This window comes from Molothrus aeneus, chromosome 7 (assembly GCF_037042795.1).
Source record: "Molothrus aeneus isolate 106 chromosome 7, BPBGC_Maene_1.0, whole genome shotgun sequence".
NCBI classification, from domain to species: Eukaryota; Metazoa; Chordata; class Aves; order Passeriformes; family Icteridae; genus Molothrus; species Molothrus aeneus.
The window spans coordinates 27,866,152-27,888,778 of record NC_089652.1 but is presented as its reverse complement, the minus strand read 5'-3'; the positions used below and the strand labels follow the sequence as shown (position 1 = coordinate 27,888,778).

Sequence of the window (22,627 nt, the reverse complement as noted above, 5' to 3'; positions counted from 1 at the left end):
TGAAATCCACACAGAGAATGTCTGACACCAGTTTGAGCTTGCAAATTTGCAGCAGTTTAGCTGTACTGCCACATGGGTATGAGCACCACCAAGCAAGCCACTTCAAAGGCCCCCTCTCCAAGTTATTACACTTGCTCTGCATGAAATTTAAAGGTGATTTCACTGCTGGAGAGGACACAATTTGTGACACATCAGGGAGTGGAGTGGTGGCAAGCCAGGGGTAGCATCCTGCAGAGGGGTGTGAGGCCAGGCAGGCTGGCTTAGCCCAGGTCCTCAGCAATGAGCCACTGGCATTCAGCCACGTGGGATTCAATGTTTGCTTGCAGTAGGAGTTTGTAGCTGTATAATTCCCTGAAAGGTGAGAATTGAATCTGCTCACACACTGCAATCTGTTCAGGTTGAATATCACAGAGCTGCTTGGGAGGCAGGTGCACTCCGTTAAACTGCACTTTAAAGTAGGAATTGCTTGAACTTGCACATGCTGTCCCAGAAGTTCGGAGTTTCAGGCATTTCTGATCCAGCCATAGGGCCTTTCCACCCTTCTTCTGAGAAGCTAAAATGAAGGCATCTATCTAAAAGCAGGAATTTTTTTGATTTTTCAAATGCGATATTCGTGTACTTCAAAAATCTTCAGTCCTCAACTGAGAGGGTGTCCATTGTCTTCAGTAAAACACTGCAAAGAGCTTTCAGTCCAAACCAGAGGAGCTGGGCAAGAGATGAGACACAATAAGCACAATCTTTGCTTAGACACAGACAGTCAAGCACAGAGTGATTGTGTGGCTAGTCCAAAATGCTGGAATCTGTCACATTCTAGTTTGCTGCTTTAAACACAGGATTATCTGATCTCCCATTGACAATATTATTTACATATAATAAAGTTCAAATAATTACTGTGTAAAATTGTATGTACACACACACAAAAAAAAAAAAAGCTAGCTTGAGTTTTGCCAGATAGGCAGCAATTTGCTTCATGCAGCTGTGGAGAACAGGACTATGGGTATCCTAGAACATCTGTTAGACTTTCAAGTAGAAACTACATGATGCAGGAAATCAACATGGAGGCAAATTGGGTTGGGATGGGCAAACACCAAACACAGGCAAGAATGAGAAGAAGTAGGACAAAATTGAAAAACACCAAAATTCAAGACATGAGGAATTTTTGAATTTGTGGTATTTGCACTTTAGATGTGCAAAGAAAGGTTTTCCTCTTTTCTTCCACTGTAAAGTCTTTGAGATTTCTGTCCTGTTGTTCATGAAGAATTTGTATTTATAACCTAGAAATATTTTGTCAACCCCTGGATAAAGCCATACATGTGACTGAATTCTAGGGTAATTTCAATCTCTCTTTGTTACTGTTATGTCAAAAGTAAGCAACAGTCTGAGTATCTTCACTGCTGCCTTCTCACACTGCAAAGGGTTTGCAAAAAAATGTCATGAGCAATGAGCATAATGCTCTGAACTGCTGAGTTTATGCTGATTGTGACACAGAGTTTGAAATCATTTGGTGGGTGCAGTGATCATGAGTGAAGTTTGGAGGAATGGAGGTATTCAAGCAGACTGTTAGGCACTTCTTGACATACAATTAGTGGCAAACAAAGGTGTTGACTAAGACTCTGACAAGAAGACAGGAAGCTACAAAGGCAGAAGGATTCTGCAGTAGCTAAGTAAACACTGATCTCCCAGGTCTGTCTCTACACTACCCTGTGAGTCCACAGCTGAGTCCCCTATACATTCATTGTTAGCTATACTGCAGAGAAATGACTCAGCACCAGCTAAAAAAGACCAGTTCAGTCTAGGGAGCTGATGAAGCTCTACTCCAGCTAAGTCCAGATCTGACTCAGGATCTCTGCCCTTGGCTGGGTAAATGCAGCAGGTGAGGGCAGCACCATTGTGAACACTTCTGATTCTGCTGTGCAATGGTGGTACAAGGTGCAGAGATCTGTCTGCCTCAAGCTTGACTAATGGCAGGTTTCTACCCAGCACAGATAATTTGATGATAAATGTGTTATGGATTGTTAGACACTCAGATATGTGGTGATAGAGGCTAGAAATAAGGAGAACTTTTGGATCTTACATTAATTCACAGTGTAATTGCCTAAGTTATATGGCTGGTACATTTTCCTTGCCCATTTAATAATGTATGTATTTTAGGTGAAGCTTTCAAAACTGGCTCATGTATTAAAACACCTCTTTTATTGTGCCTGTTAAGTATGAGAAGATTCTTCCTGCTGCTTAGAAACTCTCTTCCTAAAATGCACAGAGCTGTACCCTAAGAAAAATAAGAAGCAGGAGAATAAAAGCCACAAAATGCATATCACAGAAGTATAATTATTATGATATAATAGTCACTTTCCATTTGAGTACCTATTGTCTAGAGGAGAGGCAGATGAAAAATCTGGGTCTTAGATAAAAGGTGAGAAGGTCCCTTTTTTCCTGACACCTTTGGCCATGAATTTCACTTGCTTATTCCTAAATTGAGCTCAGTGTCTATGTCTGTCTGCTGTACCTTTTTGAAAAAGATGGAAAGTTTTGCTCTGAGGGCCTGAAGCAAATGTGCTTCCTGTGCTTTGCTGGATTGTTCTAATGGCAGATTACCTTCCCTGGTAACATGTACTTTACTTTTTATTTGGATATAACTTCAGTTTTGAGTGAATGGGCTTCATTTTGCCCTTCTCTGCTAGATTAAAGAGCCCTTTAGTTATCAGTATTTATTTTTTACAGAGGCACTTACATGCTCTTTTCAATGCAGTACTTTGGTTTTTTGGTAAAATAAAAAGATGAATTCTGCAAGCCTCTTTCCCTAAGTCATTTTTCTACTGCCCTTGAATACTTTTTGTCTGTTTTCTGTATATTCCAATTTTTCACCTGTATTCCCTTGCAATTTCTCTAATGCCTAAGTGTGATTAGAACAGCCTCCACCCTCCTCAGTTCATATACATGGCAGTTTTGTAGCTCCTCTGCCTAAATCCTTTCACAGTTACTAGTTTTGGGATGAAATCTCCATGTTTATACATAAAGCCCTTTTGTTCCTCTTTCTTTGATGCATTGTATCTTTATAAAATGGGACATTGGCCTCACTGATAGTTGCAGCTTTTGCCATCTTTAGGTTAAATGTATGTTAAGAAAAATGTTGATACTGAGCTGGTAGCACCCCAGCTGGGGCTCCACTAGGACAGCAAGTTTATGAATGATTTCACTTTGAGGATTTTTTTAATCACAGTAATTTATCAGATTTTAATCACTTAATGTATAAGTTCCTGAACCTGGTTTTAAAATTAACTCTCTGCAATATATCATGCAGTATTAAAACAAACACCTCAGAAAAGTCTCTTTCATTGAAGTTATTTTTATCAACTGAAACTTGTGGTTTCCTCAAAGAAGTGTATATGCTTTGCTTGCCATGTCTCTGGAGAGCCATGCTGACTTCCACAAGTAATTTTTTTTTTTTTTTTTTTTCAGCATTTATAAAGTTTAGCATGATCAATATCTTTAAGCTGTCCCCTGGAAAACATCCACATTACTGAGACAGTGCAGAGAACAAAGGCAGTGTTATGTTGCCTTTCTTTGTGTCTTCCAAAATCATCCAGAGGTTGTAGTTAAAATGAACGATGGGTAGAGCAGAAGGGGAAGAGATGTATTATATTTCATTAGCAGTTGCTCAGTTCCTTGTTTGTAATTGGTTTGTCTCTGCGTAACAGTCGCCATCCACCACATCTAAGGAATTTTGCCTAACATGGAAAATTGTGGCTTTTTCAAGATTAGAACTTTGGTCTTTCTTTTGTCTAAGCACCAAATTATTTGTTAATGTTCCAAAAGCAGCACACCATCACTTTAAACTGTTTAAAGAAACCATTTGTGAAAACAGTGAAAAATGGCAGTTCTTACATTCTGCCCTAAGAGCTTTGTGTAGCCAGGAGGAAGATGATGAACTAATAACACTTCTGGAGCAAGAAAGAAGTGAGATTAATATCTGATAGGCATCCAACAGGGTTGTCCCACTGCACTGCCAATATAGCTTCTTCCCTCTTTTTGTGTGGTGTCCTGTTGCTGTGGATGCACAAGGTTACAGGGAAATCCTAGCCAAGGCTTCAGCCCAGTGGAATGGGATTGGTACATAGAAATTGCTGAGCTAAAGGAGGATTGAGCTATTTCAGGCCTTCCAGTGGTCATGTGTCACATAGAGGATGCTTATCTGCTTATCTGGTGGAACTGGGAAACTCCACACCATTTAGGAATAATAGACATCCAGGTAGGAGAGGCACCACAGAAATCCCCAGGGAAACAGAAATAGCTGGGAGGCCATCAGCTATTTTTACCCACTTTGTAACTGTTCCTAGAGACCTGAACCTACATTCCTATTACTTCTGCTAAGTTATCAATGCAGAATCAGCCCCCAAATGAATTTGATTAGAAATCTATTAAAGAACATTTGGCTAGAAAAATCATTAGCAATTCTCTTTGCTATCTGTTCCACTCAGAGGAGAAGGGTAGTGTGGCTGGGGTCTTGACTTAAACTGAGTAACAGACTTGCTTGTCCAAAGAAGTAAATACAGATATCTGAGAGTGTACCAATAGCAAGGCTCAAGAACCAAGTTGAGTCTTGATTATTTTTTATAAATTGGGATAAGCCCCAGCAGATAAATTAAATGTTTTCTGCACTCTAAAGTGTCACAGAAGAGGTAACTTGGAGTTCTGCTGGCTGATTCTCTGAACTCCAGGTTGTGCTCCAGGAGTCTGTGTTTCTCTACTGAGCATAGTAGAGTGTCTGCAGCAGCTATTTTACTCATACAGTATATAACTGTAAAACATGTCAGTATGTGATGAAATAGTGTTAACCAATAATTAAAAAGGAGATCCCTGACAACAGGACTTGGGTAGTTTATTTAAACAAGAGAGCCATTAAAGTAATGCCTATATATAGCTATGCTTACAAAGAAAAATTCATCTGTACAATGAGATTAGGTTTTATAACATTTTAGAACTCTGCTGTTAAGAGATGACAGAATAAACAACTAAGAAGCATCTACAGCTGGCTTATTTGCAGCAGCCTGAAACTTTTTGAGTTTTACCTCAAATGGAAGCTGCAGGTCAGCCCCTCCATTGCTGATCTGTCCACATGAATGAAGGCAGTAACAGAGCACCACTCTTGCTTCTCAGGTTTGAATTGTTCTCTCAAAGCAACCTGATGTCTCTGTGAGCTAGAAAGAGACCTGGTCCTGTCCACAGTCATGGACATACAGCATTCACAGACAGTGCATGAATAGTAATTCTAAATGCTACAAAAAATAAATAAATGAGAGTAGTCTTAAACTGAGGAGGGGGCAGGAAGGGGCTTCAGTGCAGTTTGTTCTGACTGAGATCCTGTGGCCTGTAGTGTTGAGCATTAGCAGTCATGACCTCTTCCTTTTTAGGAAAACAAGGGTCATTAGACTGGAGAAAAGTGATACCTTCTAAATTTATGGCCCTATCTCAATAAAGGGATGAGTACCAGGTAATTTTGGGGAAGGAGCAAGAACCTCAAAGTATGTAACATGCAATTCATAGGAAAATCAGAAATATGCTTAATTCTTTGGCAGTAAGCCACAGGTTTTTATCAGCTCTGCCATATATTTAATAATAATCCTAACTAATATAACTAAGTTATTCTTATTAACCATATAAATATGCAGTCTTCCCCCTTTATTTAAAACCTTAATCTCTTGATCCCTGTAATATCTTCTGGTGATAAGATTTGCAGACTGATCATACACAGATTTAACTGTCTGCTCCATAATGTGAGAGCAGGATCCAAATATTGTCTTGTCTGGACAGAGGTGGGTTCAAACTTGCCAAATTTTCTGCTTATATTACAGCCCATCTGATTTTTGCTTCCTCTGTGCCTAGAGTTTTCCAGCCACATGGAAGAAACTGCATTAAATAGCTCCTACTTTCTGTAGGGGTTTGTGAGATCATTTTACTAACCAGTTGCCTCATCTATGACTTGCTGCAGAGAACGACTTTTCAGAGCAAATCCAGGCTGGTTTAAGGAACACAGAGAGGAGGCTGTTCCTTGCTATTTATTTTGAGAATGGGGTAGAAAGAGAATCTAATTAAATCTCCCAGACACTGTCTTGAGAAAAATCCTGCAAGCTGGAGCATTTCAATGGTTTTGTTTCTTTGCTTTTGTTGGAGGCTTCATAGACTGATGTGACTGGCCATGGGTACAGCAATAAGAAACACGAGGTGAGCACTGTACTCTGCTTTGGGCCAGGCAGGTTGGAGAGATGTGGTCTGATAGTTGGACCTTTGTGTGTGTCCTCTAACCCAGTGTGTCACCACAGAGACGTTAGCACCTGCAGTGTTTCCATTCCCCCAGCTGACAGAGCAGGGCAGACAATGTGCATCTGCTTCAGAACATTACTTTAAGTGTCTAAATTGCTTTGAGACCAGTGCATGGAATGAGCATATTATCACTGCTCTTCCTCCAGGAGCATGCAGTGCTGCTACCATCATCAGTAAGGCAGGTCTAGGGAAAATGTCTGCTCAGTTAACTCATAGGAACAACTACAGGTGGACATGGCCTACATCTAGCAGCATTATTTTTAAGCAGTAAAAATGGAGTAAAAGTGTGCAACAGATTAATCACTGCCAGTAGTCTGCAGCATATGGCCTTCCACAGAAATTCTTTTTGCGTGCTATCTTCTCAGCTGGGAAGATTTTACAGAAATTGAAATTTGTTAATCTGTAATTCAGCTCTGTGCAAATAAAGGGAAATCTGCAAATTAGGATTTTATATTTTTTCTGGGCCGGGCTTTAGTTAGGAATACATTGTAGTACCTAGGCAGGAAAGGGTCCAGCAACATAGCTGGTCTTAGCTGTTTTGGGTCAGAAGCTATGCTCAGACCTTTCACAAAGCAGAGAATGGTGGCAGTGGAGGGGGAGCAGGTAGGTATTCTCTTGTGTGAAATTTGAGTACAGAACTGCATTCTAGGTTAGATGGCAAATAAATCATATTCTGAAAACAACACTCTGTTGGGAGATGACCTAATACTTTTTTTAACAGCATTTGTTCGAGAATTTTTAGTACTTTGCAGTCAAATATATAGTGGTCCTAAAATTATGTGGGATTGAATAACTGCACTCTACAGAAAGAGGAATTACTTAACCCAGTCATGAAATGCAGACATCTCTTGGGCAGGAAGGAACTGACAGGGCTCCCAGCACCATGCAGCAATGATAAGAGAGGACAGAGAGGATGGCAAGCCCTTTGTCTTGTTAAAGGAAGCAATGATACCATTATTCTCAACACAGCAGGTGGGACAGTGCTTCTCAAGGTCCTGTTTGATAGACTGATGCACAGTCACCATGACTGATCTGCTTCTGAAATAAAAAGAGTTGACTCAGCTATGAATCTAAGCTCTCATTTTTGGGTGCTGGGCATTGGCTATCTGATTCCTGCTGCCCCTGCTGCCCCTCAAGACTGGCAGCATGTGCTCTGTGGCACTCAGTAGCCTCTTTCCAGACTGGGCAAGTGCTCCTGGGCAGGCTCTGGAGTGGAGTCTGTGCCATTCAAAAGCAGGGATCACATATCATGTCCATGCAGTTGCTGTCTGTGGGTAGCACTGGCAGGTTTCCTGTTGGATCCTTTCTGTACAGCAAATGAAACAAGATAGTGTGTAATTCAGCTAAGCAAGCCCCTTCCTTTCCAGATGATAGGGGGTGTTTTTACACTGCTGAGTCTTGCAAATGAAGTCTTCAGGGGAATGATCAACCTTCCCAACATGGGAGCTTGCTGAATGATTGCTGCTTACAGGAGGGAGAAGTGGTGTCTGCAGCTGTAGGCTCAACTCAGTGGCAAATGATCTATTGGAGGGAAGAAAGCAAAGCAGCCTGGGTAACCCAGCTGAGGTTGCTATTTTTTAACAAGTTTCCTTTTCTGTTTATGGTATAACATAATAGATTTTCTTCCCTTGGAGCCCAGTGGGTGCCAGTCATTGCTCATATCCTCTCCTCTGAGGTGGCCCAGGGCCTGGGGCAGGCAGGCTGGTGCACATGGCTCATTGGGGCTCTTTGGGTGATCCTCGGGGCAGGTGGTATTGCAGCCTCCTGCACTGCCTCTGGGAATTGCATACTAGTCTCTCACCTCCCTTTTCCTGTGTGTAATGTTGGAAAGTTCCTGCCCTATGTGGCCTCCTCCACTCCCATTGCTTAACTCCAGGAGATGCTCAGTTAGCCTGATTTCCACAGGTCTCTGGCTATAGGGACAAAGAGAGACCATGACTCTCTCTAACAACATGAAGGTTATTTTCTGAACAAAAAGGCAACTGCAGCCTTGTGCTGCCACCCCAGCACAGTGTGGGACAGCAGGACCCCCACGCCTTTGGGGACTGGCATGTGGAGGGAGTTGCCTATTGGTACCAGCAATTGGTCAAGCAACTGACACTGGGAACTTGCTATTTCTCCTATTTCTCACTGGCCTGGCCTGAAAGAGAAACTCCTTCTACCATGGAAAATCCTGAGCACACAATCCTCTGGGAGGCAGGAAGTAACAGCCTGTTCAAGCACGAGATTGTCTGACCAGTCTGGTCTATTAAAGAGAAGTTCCTGCTGTTTTCCTGCTGGCACTGGTTTGAATTACAGTGTAGACAGACCTGCTGTCCTTCACTGGTGAAGCTGGTGTCTGGGTAATGTTTTCAAAGCTGCAGCATTACCGGGAAAATAGGTCAGAAGTATCATCATGGAAAGAGGGGAAAATTTCTCCTCCACTCTAAGCAGAGCACAGAAAGAGGCACTTGTAGCTATGACAAAATTGACCTGATGGCTAACATCCTACCCCAGGACTGTGCAGGGCTATGGTTAGAGAAATAACCAGCAAATTGGGCTTGCTCTCCTAGACTGCTGGCTCCCTACAGCTGTGCAGTGCTTGAGGCAACAAACCTCAGCCCAAGTTAGAGCTAAGGAAGGTGCATTCCTGCTGCAACACAGGTATTTTCAATGCAATAATATTTTAAAAAATCCTTTGTCTCTGTCTTGTGTCCCTATAGGAAGAGTGCCAGAATTATGTCCGAGTGCTGATTGTTTATGGCAAGAAGGTTTTCACCTGTGGTACCAATGCCTTTTCACCAGTGTGTTCCAGTCGACAGGTCTGTTCTGCCTCTTCTACAATGATGGAGAGGGTTGGATACATGCTCTAGGGAAGGACAGTCATTTGGCAGGCTATCATGGCTGCACAAAATATGTTCTAAATGTAGCTGACTGAAATTATGTTGGTTTTTGTCTTTGGGCTGCTTTGGGGCAATGACTGTGTCTACAGTTGGGGAACAAAAAGTTCGTGTTATGGGTGAGTTTGGTCTGGACAAAGTGCTGCTCATGTAAACCTTGGGTATGGCACTGAAAATGGGAAATATAGACAAGCTTAGCTCTGAGTACCTCCTGAGCTAAACACTTTAAAGTTTCTTTAAAATAAATGGCAAAACTTCCTTTGGGTTCAAGGGAGGCAGGAGCAGGTCCAGAAAAAGTTTGTATGTTTTTTTAAGGCCAGTATATATTCAGGAGGTGTCTATAGAAGATTAAAAACCTGCACTTGCACAAGGAGCACCTGGTTACACCAAGGGGGTTTGGGCTTTATTGACTGGGAATGACCCTTTGTACAAAGCAGTAGGATCAGTGAGCCTCAGACACAACTTCTTCCATTGGCAAATGTTGGCTGTAAAGATCAATTTTCAGTCATCACTAAGATTACATTCTCCTAGCTACCTGATTTTTAAAAATCAGGGATTTACTCATAGGTACTCATGGGCAAACCAAATTCTTTATACCATTAAGAAAGTCAGATGCTCTTTAAATTTTCTTCTCTCTCCTTTTAAATACAGGTAGGAAATCTCAGCAAAATCATTGACAGAATTAATGGAGTGGCTCGGTGCCCGTACGACCCTCGGCATAACTCGACAGCTGTGATTACATCACGAGGAGAACTCTATGCTGCAACTGTGATTGATTTTTCTGGACGGGATCCTGCTATTTACCGCAGCCTTGGAAATGTTCCCCCACTTAGGACAGCACAATACAACTCCAAATGGCTCAATGGTAAAGTCATGTGGGTCACATCTGAGCAAGAGATGTATTAAAGTCAGCTTGACAGGCTTGTAAATCTTTCTCTCTCTTTTCATATTGAGATCCAGAGTTATGATGGGGAAGGGCTTCCGGAGCAATAATCAATGCAGCTTAGAAGACATTTAAAAAGAGCCTGGAATTATTTCAGAAAAGTTGATTTAGAATATGGAAAGTGGGTCTTATAGGCTACTTAACATATATATGGGTCTCATCTTGTGAGATGACCAAATACATCATTTTAACAAGAAAACCACTCAAAGATTTGAAGATCAAAATCAACTTAAAGCATCGTATTGTTGACCCAGTTCTGCAGAGTGATAGGCACTCTTTACTTCCCCTGACTCAGCTGAAGATGCCTGGTTTCAGTGCAAGATCACTCCAAAAATGAGAAATTTCACAGCACGTTATGTTCCATATGAGTCCATGCTGATGTGGATTTATAGTTATTAAAATCAGCTCTTACCCCAGTGTGATAATACCCTGCATCAAGCAAGCTATAGAATTTCAACCCTGCACTGAGTCCACACCTTCCAACTGGGGCAAAGCACTTCTAGTCTGAGCAGACTATAGTGATGGAGACCCCAATATTCCCCCTATCTCCTTTTACCCGGTAAATTGACCAGATATTTTAAATATTTCTATTAGATTTCAGGACCTTTCAATTAAAGATAAGAGCAGTGGGACTGTGCACTCTCTGGAGCTTAATAAGACTGAGCTAGGCTTCTGCAGGCATCTTGGAGTCAGTATGGAGACCTGGAGTGCAAAGGAAAGGATGTCATCAGGAAAGACTGTGAATTAGGAACAAGAAGCATCATAGCCCATATACACTCATTGGAAACATGTTCCTTTTGTCTGTGCATGAATGCAAGATTCAGAAGGAAGCCACATTGGAACTGGGGAGTTTAAGGAAGACAAACAGTAACTGAAGTTCTCATATGTGACCGGAAAAACGAATGTGACTCTTGGATTTATAACCTTGTGCAGCATTGGTGACATTGGAGTAATTTTGTCCTGTTCTGGCCACTTTTCAACAAGAAACAGAAAACCTGAAGGTGATTCAGAGAAGAGCCATTCAGTGATTTGAAACTTGGAAAGCCTGCCTCACAGTGAGAGCCTTAAGGAGCTCAATTTGTTTATCTTTCTGAAAAGGAGATAAAAGGTGTTTTGTTCATGATATGGAAGTACTTACATCAAGAGAAGATTTTGGAAAGGATAAAGTTCTTTAATCTAGCAGACAAGTCATGACAAGAACCTGTGATTGGAAGCTGAAACCAGATAATGTCAAATGGGAAAAGAAGTACAGGTTGCAGCTGGGTCAGTCTTTAGTGATTTGAACAAGTCCCTGAGGAAAGTGATGGATGTAAAGCCGGGTGACATTGTCCATTAATATCAGATCTCCTTCGAAAGATGTGGTCTAATTCTCCTGTTAGTTACTGCATCCAATGGTGGAATTACAGGGTGAAATTCTCTGGCTTGTGTTAGACAGAAGGTCAGATTGGGGATCACAATGGTCCCTTTAAGGTCCATGGTTAGTTTGAAGGAGAAGTTTGATAGGAGATGATTTGCAATGCCCTCCCCTCTGTACCATCATCTGCCTCCCAAATTTGCCTTGCAGCAGAAGTGGGCTGCCTTTCTGTGTTCTCCTTTCACTCCTGGGCTGCAGCTTTAAAGGAATCCTGTCCTTCCCTTTATTCTTCTTCCTTTGAGCACTACTCAGAAATTAACATTGTGAAAACACCCTATTAAACCAACAGGTATGGGGAAGGTTTGTTTGTTTGGTCAAATATTATTCATTGGCCAAACTTTTCCTTTTACCAAAGAAACTTTTAGGATAAAAGACTGTACACTTTAAAGCTTTGTTATATCCCCAACTAAAATATTTATTATTAAACCTACTAAATTCAAAGTTCTTTTCAATTCTTGTGAAAATAATACCAAAAATTTTAGGAGAAAAAGCATTAAGGAGAGCACATTTCACTACTGTCTGTCTCTGGCATGGTTTTGTTTTATGGACATAAGATAATCTTTTGTGCCTAGAAACTGGAAAGGTTTGATGATAAAAGCCAGATGTGACAGTGCTGGGAGAGTAGCTTGAATGTTTCAGTGCAGCTGTCTGGGGAATCGGGCGGATCCACGCAGCATATTTAACACATCATAAGGTCCACTTCAAAAGTGAATAGGTGAAGCAGCCCAATGGGGAGACTTTATCTTGTCAAATGAGTATAGGTACAAAGAATAGTCATGCATATGCAAAATGTTGAACTCTGCTTTCACTGAAATCAGTAGCAGCTTTGCCAATAAAGTGGAGAAACAATGGGACCTTTCCAAGATTTGAAAAAAGGTACTAGAGCTATATCCTCATATATCATTATTCCCATCTACTGTTTTTATGTCCTCTGCTGATTCCAAACTCCCTGTGGTCCCAGCTTTGACAGGCTGCAAAAATGGAGCTGGCAGCGCAATGCATTGAGCAAGTCAGTGAGCATGGATTGATTTCTAACCTATATAAATCTCTTTAAATGTTTGTTTTTCAGAGCCTAACTTTATTGCTGCCTATGACATCGGCTTGTTCACCTACTTCTTCTTCCGTGAGAATGCGGTGGAACATGACTGTGGGAAAACAGTGTATTCCCGTGTGGCAAGAGTTTGCAAAAATGATATTGGAGGGAGGTTTTTGCTGGAGGATACATGGACAACTTTCATGAAGGCCAGACTGAACTGCTCCCGTGCTGGGGAAATCCCTTTCTATTACAATGAATTGCAAAGCACCTTCTACCTTCCTGAGCAAGATCTGATCTACGGTGTCTTCACTACTAATGTGTAAGTTACACTGGCTTTACTGCCCTTCCTCTATTCCCAGCAGCCTGAGACTGACAATGTATTGATTTCTTAGACAGTCTGAGCAATCATTTTTGAAAGATCGTTTGGTAAACATGAAAGAATAGATAGATCTGTGTTATCCATCATGACAACATAGTCTTAGGACAGTGTTTTTAATCCATGGTTCAGATTCCTGGAGTCCATAAAAGGTGACTGTGCAGTTTTAGGGTAACTTAATTTGATGTAAACCTGGGCATTGACAGACCTCAGACTTATTGTAGGAACAGTCCAACTTGTGTAGTTTAGAGTGATGATCTAAAAATGACCCAACAGAAACACATTAATTTCCAGCCAGGCTAATTGCCTGGACAATCTAACACATTTGTGTGCACACTGGAGCTGACCCATGAGATGGACAGGTACACACACTTGGGAGAGAAGGGCTGGAAGGAGAAGAATGAGGCACATGGGATCACAATAGCCTAGACTGAAAACAACATCTATTGCAGTTGAACAGCACTGTAATAGCAAGGTCACGAGGGCCACAAGGCATTTAGCATTTCCAAGGCAGGATGGGGGGGGACTTTACTTCTGGCAGACTGTTTGAGGTCCACAAATCAAAAGCAGTGATGGAACTCTCAGGGGAAGGTATGATTTCTGATACTTCATAATCACCTCTTCTTGGCTTGATATTGAAAAAACTTGTAATTGGAATGATTTAGTGTAGCTGTGAAAGCAGAAAGGAGAAGAGGAGTTAATTAAAAAATATATTAAAAAACTCATAATGTATATTTTTAAGTCAGGAAAGCTCAAATAACTTTTTCTCCGATGCCTAAGGCTAGGATGATAAGTTTCAAGCTATAACCAGTCTGCATGGTATTGAGTTTCAATAATACATGTTCTCCAGGGGGGTGTTAGCCTGACATGTAAACTAGAGAATGAAAATCTGAGTAGTTACTCCATATGGCAAATGCTCAAAGTGCCTTCCTTGTGCTGGGCAGCCAACTTGTTTGGGGTTTTTGTGTGCAGTGCTGTCCAATATGAATAAGGGCCTGTTCCCAGGGAGCCCACAGAAAACCAAAGCAGTGAAGCCCTGCTGAAGTACAAACCCTCCTGTTTTAATGTGTCACCTCCTGGTGTGACAGGGCTTGAACTTCAGCCCTTGAAGTCACAAAGCATCAGCCCCAACTCCTTGAGCTAAAGCGCTGTTGGGAGCCTCACTGTGAGTCAACAGAGCCTGAATGTTCTTCCCCCTCTGTAAATCCCAAGAAATAGGTAAGTGTTTGGCCACCCTCATCCTCTTCCATGTTTTTTTTTCTGTTCCATTGCCAATGTCAGTCAAAGTGAGCCAGCAGAGAAGCAACTAGAAAAAATAAACATGATTGAGCACTGCACCTTGACTGTGGGCTAGGGGAAGAACTGTCCTCAGATTGAAAGGCACATGAGTCATTCTTTAAAATCATTTAGAGGATATTTGCCAAACTTCCTGAACATTAAAAGGAAATCTGGCTACTGCTTTGGGCACTTGAGCTGACCCCCTCCATTTTTTTTTTTTTGCTGTTGGAGAGGACTTCTGTGCCCATAGTGATAATGTTTTATCTATCCATTTGCACCTTCATCCAGCCAAGAATGGAAGCTGGAAATGAGAAAACTATTAATAACTGTGTTTTATTTATCAAATTGGTGATGTTTTTGGACAATCAAAGGGGAGGCATAGACTAGCTTTGGCTGGGACAGTTCTCTTCTGCTGTGTCCATCTCCCAAGTTTAACATGAGATGTGATGAGTGTTACCTGTCTCCTCAAGGGACACTTGAGCATTCTTTGTACATCAGGGATGTAGGATCTCTCTTTTATCTTTTCAATATAATATAATATGCAACATTTGTGTAATTGAAGAAATTAGTAATTGATAACAACTGAAGTTAGATCAAATAGCATTTTGGGTCTACAACACAGTGTTCTTTTAAAAGTTCAAAGAGAAAATGCCCCAATTTGTCATCCAGCTAGAGAAATAATGGTAATTATTCTTTTAACTTTCACTGGGACTTATATCATGCTACATGAGCTCTGCATACCAAAGAGGGTTAATTTATGCACAAGTCTGAGATTCTTTGTGATAAAATGCCAACGCAACACAAAACTATGGTTGTGGTGTTTTTTGGTTTTTTGGGTTTTTTTTTTTTGTTGATGTTTACAGGTATTTTTTACTTTGGAAGGTTCATGTTTATCAATTTAGGGTCATCTTATAAAAAAGGGGAATTAGTGGTTGTGGCAACACCCACGTATAGATTTATTGCTTCATGTTATGTTATAGCCAGCTGAATCAGTGGGAAAGAGAGCTTTTGGGGGAAGCTGCTGATGAAATATTTAAGATGTTTTTATTAAAATTTTCTGGGAGGTAATAGAGAAAATGTTAAAACCTCTTTGAACTTAACCCATTCTTTAAACCAGCTAGTTAGTCACAGGAGGTAGGAGGTGGGAATAAAGGAAGTTGCACTTCACACCAAAACACAGGGGCCAGCTGCACCAGTTGATGTCACTGGCTTGAGACTGGGATCAAACTTTTCATAAGGAGGCATGGGAAATATGCCAGGCCACAGATGGAAAAGAAAATGGTCCACAGATTTAATGGAAAACCTCTTTCCTTTCTCCTTTCCAGCCAAGAGAAAAGGTTAAACTATGAAGTCCTTAGCAGGTCCCTAAAAATATTCTTTTTTTTTCTCTTTCTTTTAAGTATTTTCATTAGACTAGTGGAATTTTATTCTTTCTTTTCCTTTTTCATTTTCTCCCTCATTGTCTTTTTTTTTCTGTGTGTGCCTCAAGGCATTTACTTGTCATCCATCATTAAGTTTGTCTTAAAGGCTGCTGTCTGTGAGCATGCACTGCATCAGCAGTGTTCAGACAAAAGTGGAGAAAGGTTTGCCTGGCATTGCTTTGACATGTTCAAAGTGAGCTACTCCATCATTCTGGGGATGCAAGGGGCAGGGGGGAGCAGAGAATGGGAAGGCAAAGCAGGAAGTTCTTCCTAATGTTGTATTGCTAGGAAGAAATATGCTGTGAAAGAATCTGTTCTTCTGCTTTCCAGCCTGGAATGGTGAAGAAAGGCTTTTTTTGTGTGTGCAAGAGAGTGTAATTATTGGTTTAGTTAAAAAAAAAGCAAAAAAGTGTTCTTTTCAGGGAATTCAAATTGCCTTAATTAGCAAAAAGATTCATACAGAAGGGCTTGGGTTATTTAAAAGGCACCGTGATGAATCAGTCTCTCATGCTGGCCCTATTTTTAGTTTTATTTTGATATATTTTTCTCTAAACTGTGTAGTTTTTCTTAAAAAAAAAAAAAAAAGGGAGGGGGAGGAGGGAAGAACTGGGAGCAGGTTTGAATTTCAGGTCATCACTTATCAAATGTCCCTGTGAGTCAGTTTTGTTAAGGTCACCATCTAGGAAGTGCCCTCCAACCCTCTTGAGGCAGGAGGCGATGAGCTGGCTCAGGTCCCTGCAGAAGTGAGTCCTCCTGGCCTGAAATGGAGCAGCAAAGGCCAAGTGATCTGTGTGCAGTGTGACTGGGCAGCCCAGCATCGCTAAAACACACTCCTTTCCAAAGAGTCCTTCCCACAGCAGCATTTCCCTCATCGTGCTGTGCCTCCCCTGGCTGAGGGTGCTTCAACAGTCTGCCCCAGACAGATCCTGTTCCCACCTGGGACCACACAGAAGTGAACTGTGGTCATTTGAAAACAGAGGTTTTCATGAATTAGCCAGACCTTTTTGCATGCTGAGCTGCTGTCAGAACCAGCTGGTTTGTCACTGTCACCTTTTCCCTTCCACTGCATATATATAAATATAATACTAGGTGATATATTTTATAGCTGAAGATTTCAGGAACCTGTAGAAACAGAATTTCACCTTGAGAAATCACAAGAGATTAAAAATTAGCTTGTTTGTAGATGGGTTGTTAAAAAAATAAAAGTAAAACCAGACACAATCCATGCAAATTAAACTGTATTCACCTTTCTTGTCAGAACTGCTTCCATGGCCCTTTAATCTCTGACATTTTAAAACCAAACTTTAAATTCATTCTCAAAATTGTCACGCAAGTCATCTGCATTTTACAGTTTATTTATTTATTTATTTATTTATTTATACTCCCTATGAGATTGGTATCACTGTACATCTACCTAGCAATTTACATGTATTTTATTTGAGTGGAGTTTGATGTCTGTTATGATGAAAATGTCAATGTTCTAATGATTAAATTGATTTTTTTTCCCCTCCCCTTTTCCAGAAACAGCATAGCTGCCTCAGCAGTGTGTGCCTTCAATCTGAGTGCCATTACTCAGGCATTTAATGGCCCCTTCCGCTACCAAGAAAACCCAAGATCAGCCTGGCTGCCAACGTTGAACCCCATCCCAAATTTCCAGGTACTGCTGTTGCCCTTCAGTTTGCTGCAGTCCCTCTGATGTTCTGTCCCTTCAGGGGGTTGATTTGTGTAGGGCTCATTTTTCCAGGTAGACCCACGGTACCGATAAATTGTATTTTTCCACATTTATGAGTGTTTTAGTCTGTGGAGCTCCTTGCCACAGAATTCATGGCAAAAATTGAATGGTTTAAGGAATAATAAAAATGTTCTGGGTTTTTTTTATAATAATGAATGATTTAAATCTCTGTTGCACTTATCACTGACATGTGCTCTGAGGATGTGATTCTCACAAGAGGACATAAGGCATGTCCCTACTAGAACTGGGGAGGACTGAAAGCTGAAGCTGGACAAAGTCAAACTAGAATGGAGACAATCTATATTTTTTAAACAAGAAAGGTAATTAACCACTGTGACTCTGCAAGGAAGTGATGAATTTTCCATCACTTGATAGGGGCCCTAAGGCTACCAGTGCTTCAGTGGAAGATGAATGACTTTCTAACACATGGTAGCTCAGCCAGAAGCCATGGACATGTTGCCACAGTAACTGGTGGAAGGGGACACATGAGGATTGTCACAGGATTGTTCCTTCTCCTTTTAAAAATCTTTGAGTTTATGAATGAGTAACTTTCCAGGATTATCAGTTAAAGTAATTTTGAAAATTATAAAACAGCTTCAGTTGCTTTATCACCAGATCCAGTCAGTGTAGGGCAGAGTATGTGTATGACAGCCCTGACAATCCTGAGTCTTCTGGAGCATGAGCCCATTTTACAGCTCAGCTCCTTCCCAGAAGGGGAATCCTGGGGAGGATGCACTTGTCTTCATGTCCTTGCTTCCCCATGGCAAATCCTTTCAGCCTGATTTTCTGAATCTGGCTCTCCTTTATTATGGCAAATATGCTGAGGCTGCCTGCAAGTGCCATCTGCCTTCAAACTGATGATGTCAAGGACCTTCCAAAAAGAACTCTAGAGTTGCCTGAAATCACAGCAAGAGCAGATGGGAGACAGGTCTCTGCTGCAGGCAGGGACAGCCTTGTCTTCCTGCTGAGGAACCTGATTTCTTCTCCTGAATTCCCTCTTGGCACCTGACTGAGGGCTCCTGCCTGTATGAGGTGGGACAGGCTTGGCCTCTTGATCACCCTCTCAGCTTGGTGCATTCAAAACCAAGAAACAAAGCCCTGCTGAAGGTCCAGCCATGCCCAAACATAGCTAGGTTTTTGTTGTTCTTGGTTTGTTGTTTTTTTTTTTTAATTTAAAGGGAATATTATGGAAAACTGAGAATCAAGGAATTTCTGTCCCTTGCTTGGCTAACCCAGAAGGAATAGTAAAGGACTTTGGAAGGCATTTCCATGTAGAGAAAAGTATCAGATAAAATGTGGAGTATAAAGATTGCAGCAGCAAGATGAAAGAAAAGGGTCAGAGGAAAATAAGGAAAGGAAAAAAGAGGTATGTGGTAGACAAAAGGAAGATTGCAAGAAGAGATTAAGATGTTTTTCAAGTACAGAAGGAACAAGAGGTCAGTGAGAAGCCTTAAGGAGATGACAAGGGTAATTTAGTGACAGAAGAGGCAGATATTGCAAAAACATTAAATTAATTTTTGTGCCTCAGTGTTCACAAAGAAAGATGAGGGAAGCATGCCAGAACTTTTTTTCTTGCAGAGAGGAAGGAGAAATACTGAAGGATGCAGAAGACCAGGACAGTACAGATAATCAGGAAATTAGAACAAAACAACATTAAACCAAATCAGAGGGATGCTGCGTCAGCACATGAGCTGCCAATAGACCAAAAGAATTATCTGTGACTTGCTGAGAACAGAAAACAAAACCAACAATGACATTCCTGCTACTGGGACTCCTTTTAGGTGATGCTCTAGAAGGAAAAGTGAATGGGGAGAAAGGTATCCAAAGGAAGACAGTGGTGAGAACAAGGAGCATAGGATACAACAAAAGAGAGAGATCTAAGTACTCTTTAGAATCTGGGATGAGTCAAGAACTAAAAAAAGACCATTGCAATAGAAAAAAGTTTTAAAACCCACCTGAGGACACATAAAAAACCCACAGATGTTTCCTTAATCTGGCTATTCAGGAAGATGCTTAAATTGATTTTAAAGTGACCATGTTCATAGGTTGTGAGAATCAACATAACTGTTCTCCTAGTTCACACAACATCTAGACTATTGTAAAGCTTAGTACACCAGCCACTGGAATCCATATTTACTGTGTGAATGTGTGTTAAATCCCTGACAACTCATTTTAGCACACAGTGGGAGAAGGGCTGCGTGGTGCACCCAGGAAAGGCAGCAATACCTCCAAGGGTTGCTGTGATGTGTATGGAGAGTGTGCACATGGGGAATTTGTACACTGCAGCTCAACTGCTGTAAATCAGCATCCTCATTAGCAGTGTTTGACTTTTCTTCAAGGAAAGCCCAAACACCTGGATCCAAAATGAGGAAAAATAAATGTGTAGGATTTTATTTCTAGTGAAATTGCTCAGGTGTGAGTTTCATTTAGTGAGTAGTGAAGTTGTTAATCAACTGAGTATGGGACTTGGCAGGATTTGGTTGTACCACTGTCTCCCATGGTCTTGGGAAGATAAATAACCAGTCACCCTGCTGCCTTTTGGAGTGATAAATTTTTTGCCCTCCAGGCATGATATTGTAGGGAAGAGTGAGATCCAGCCCCAAGAATTGACATCGACCAAAAAAGTAGCACTGGCTTTTGAAAATATTGAGTTATAGAGATTAATCTAAGATGGCAACTCAGGCCCTAAAATGCATTATCCACTGGTTTAAAAGACACAAGATGGCTGTTTTTCTTCCCAGATCTTGCTGTACAAGGGAATTGAGTCCTGTTTCAGTGCCTCCCTTGGTGCTGGAGGATGGGTAGTCATGGCTTGATCTGGTATTTGCTGTTAGGAGAAAAGGGGTGGGGGGAGCTTGTTGTGAACCTGCCTTGCTTCAGATGCAGCTGGGGGAGCCTGTCCAGAGGGGAGCACATCAAAGACAAGCAATGTGGCAAGTTTAGTTCTTTGATGCAAAACCAGTCCATTTTTAGGTTTTTTAAACTCCAGGTTTTGTTCATTGTACAGACTGAGATGCTAGGTAGTGTCTGAAATATTTTAAGGATTTATCACCACAAAAACTTTCTCTCCACTGCTACCTTTAAATGTTTCTACCGCTAGTTTTAATTCTTTCTTTTTCTCCATGGTTTGTTGAAGGCTTTTGCCCTTCTGTTGTGCTGGTTGAGGGTATCACAAGGGAATGAAACTCCACATTGCTGGTCAGTGGACCTAGGAGAAAAGTTTTCATAGAGTGGGCTAAAGGCCAAATCTGGGCTAAGGAGCTATGATCAGGCTACATGTCTGATCCTGTGACCCTCACACAGACCCACCTCCCCAGGAAATCAACAGGACATGAGTTTCCATGCTGGGCTGGGTAGATGAAGCACTTTCTGAAATGCAGTTTTCTGGTTTAGTGTGGGACACTGAATGATGACAGCCCTAATGAGAACCTGACGGAGAGAGTTCTGCAGGATGCTCAGCGCCTGTTCCTGATGAACGACGTGGTGCAGCCAGTGACCGTGGATCCCTACGTGACTCAGGACAGCATTCGCTTTTCCAAACTGGTGGTTGATATTGTTCAGGGGAAGGATACCCTCTACCATGTCATGTATATTGGAACAGGTAAGAGTGTGAGGGCTTCGAACAGTTCCTCTTGCTTGCTTGTAGATCTAGCAGCCCTGGGAGCCCAATTGCAAAGTCCTTACACAGTTGTCATTCAATATGATTTTGGTACAAAACTGTATGGAAGTTGTTTGCCTGAGTAAATTAAAAGCAGGATGGAGGACTTGAGGCAGAGTCCCAAGTGGTCAGACTATAAATCTCCATTGTGTTTAAAAAGAACAATAATATTTTCTCCCTCTAATATAAACACATTTCAACTAATCAGGCTAATAAATAAAAGTGGGGAAGAGCAGAGATGGCTGGAATGCTCATGTGGTTTCATGCATGTCAGTTGCCTCTCAGTGCTATGACAGACCCGTCTCTAAATAAGCAATAATAATGCATAACCTCCAGGCTTGCCCAGGGATTTAATTTTGTCTTTCTTTGCACTTTCATGGTCCCACTAGTGTATAGCTCCCAGTGCTTTTGGGAATGGGCATTCACTGAAGTTTAAGGCAGATAGGGAAGCTGAGTGTTTTTTTTGTGGGAGTATAGCAAGCCAGTGGTAGAATTAAGTGTATGATTTAGGCTCTTGATTTTGACTTCCATCCACTAATTAGCAGAACCTGTTGCCTCTTCTGAAAAGCACAGGTATCTTGGATAAGTGAAAATGCTGAAGAAGGACAAAGTGTTATAAATGGTTGTCTTAGCCCATAGTAATACTAATGATACAGGTTAAATTAAATAGTTTGATTAATCAGAGCATATGGCCAGCCTCTTGGGTATAATGTTGTTATCCTCTGCAGCAGAAGCTTTGACTTTAAAATAAGATGGATAGTTTCCATAAGTGTTCATTTAATCCCACATCTGAATGCAGAGTCATTGCCTTATTCTCATGTTTAGGAGAATGGATCTTCAGGACTGTGTTATAATTTTTTTAACTTTTACCACCACTTATTTCAAAAGTGATTGTCTTGGTTTATTATTTATATGTTCTAGCAATACTCCCAGTATGGGAACTCCTTGAACATTGATTATGATGAGAGGATTGTACTTAAATGGAAATACAACATGATTCTGCCAATATGATATCTTGATATTTAAAGTGAGGGGTCCAAGCTACAAAGCCTTACAGAAAGTTGGAATACTTCCTGCCTCATATCATTAGTGTAGAAAGTTCCAATGCCATAACCTTAACTACTTACTCTTGTTTGCTTTATGGCCCTGGTTAGTGGTGGCTGAAGAGTAAGATCTGCTGAAAATGTTTAAACCTGTGAAATGCTTCAGTAGAGGCAGCCCTGAGCACAAATTCAGTCCTGAGACTAACTGAGCCCAAACTTTTGTCTTGTTCCACATGTAAGTGAAAGGGAAACTTCACATGGTGGCCAACCCCAACATTATAAATTGCTGAGCTTTGGCACCAGTGCAGAAGTTACTGGAACAGAAAGATTAAGTTTCATGAACCATCCGGCTGACAGTCCTCTTGGGAGTATCAGTGAAAAGTGGTGTGCATTAATCTCCCACAGCTTAGCAGATCTTTAAATTGTTTATCTAAGAGCACTGTGAGCACAAACATGTATGTTTCTGTGTATGCGCTCCTCATGCCATAACATCCCCTTGTCAAGCTGGCTTCTTCCAGGAAGAGGA

The 22,627-nt window shown here is 41.3% G+C and overlaps 1 protein-coding gene across 1 annotated transcript in view; it reads left to right on the top strand.

The window, feature by feature from the left end:
* SEMA5B (semaphorin 5B) overlaps positions 1-22,627 on the top strand; it is a 189,960-nt gene that overhangs the window by 113,438 nt on the left and 53,895 nt on the right. The window contains exons 7-11 of the mRNA XM_066553378.1: positions 9,024-9,122; positions 9,852-10,065; positions 12,627-12,912; positions 17,190-17,325; positions 20,794-21,001. Coding sequence (XP_066409475.1) covers positions 9,024-9,122; positions 9,852-10,065; positions 12,627-12,912; positions 17,190-17,325; positions 20,794-21,001 — 943 coding nt within the window. The remainder of the gene's footprint in view (positions 1-9,023; positions 9,123-9,851; positions 10,066-12,626; positions 12,913-17,189; positions 17,326-20,793; positions 21,002-22,627) is intronic.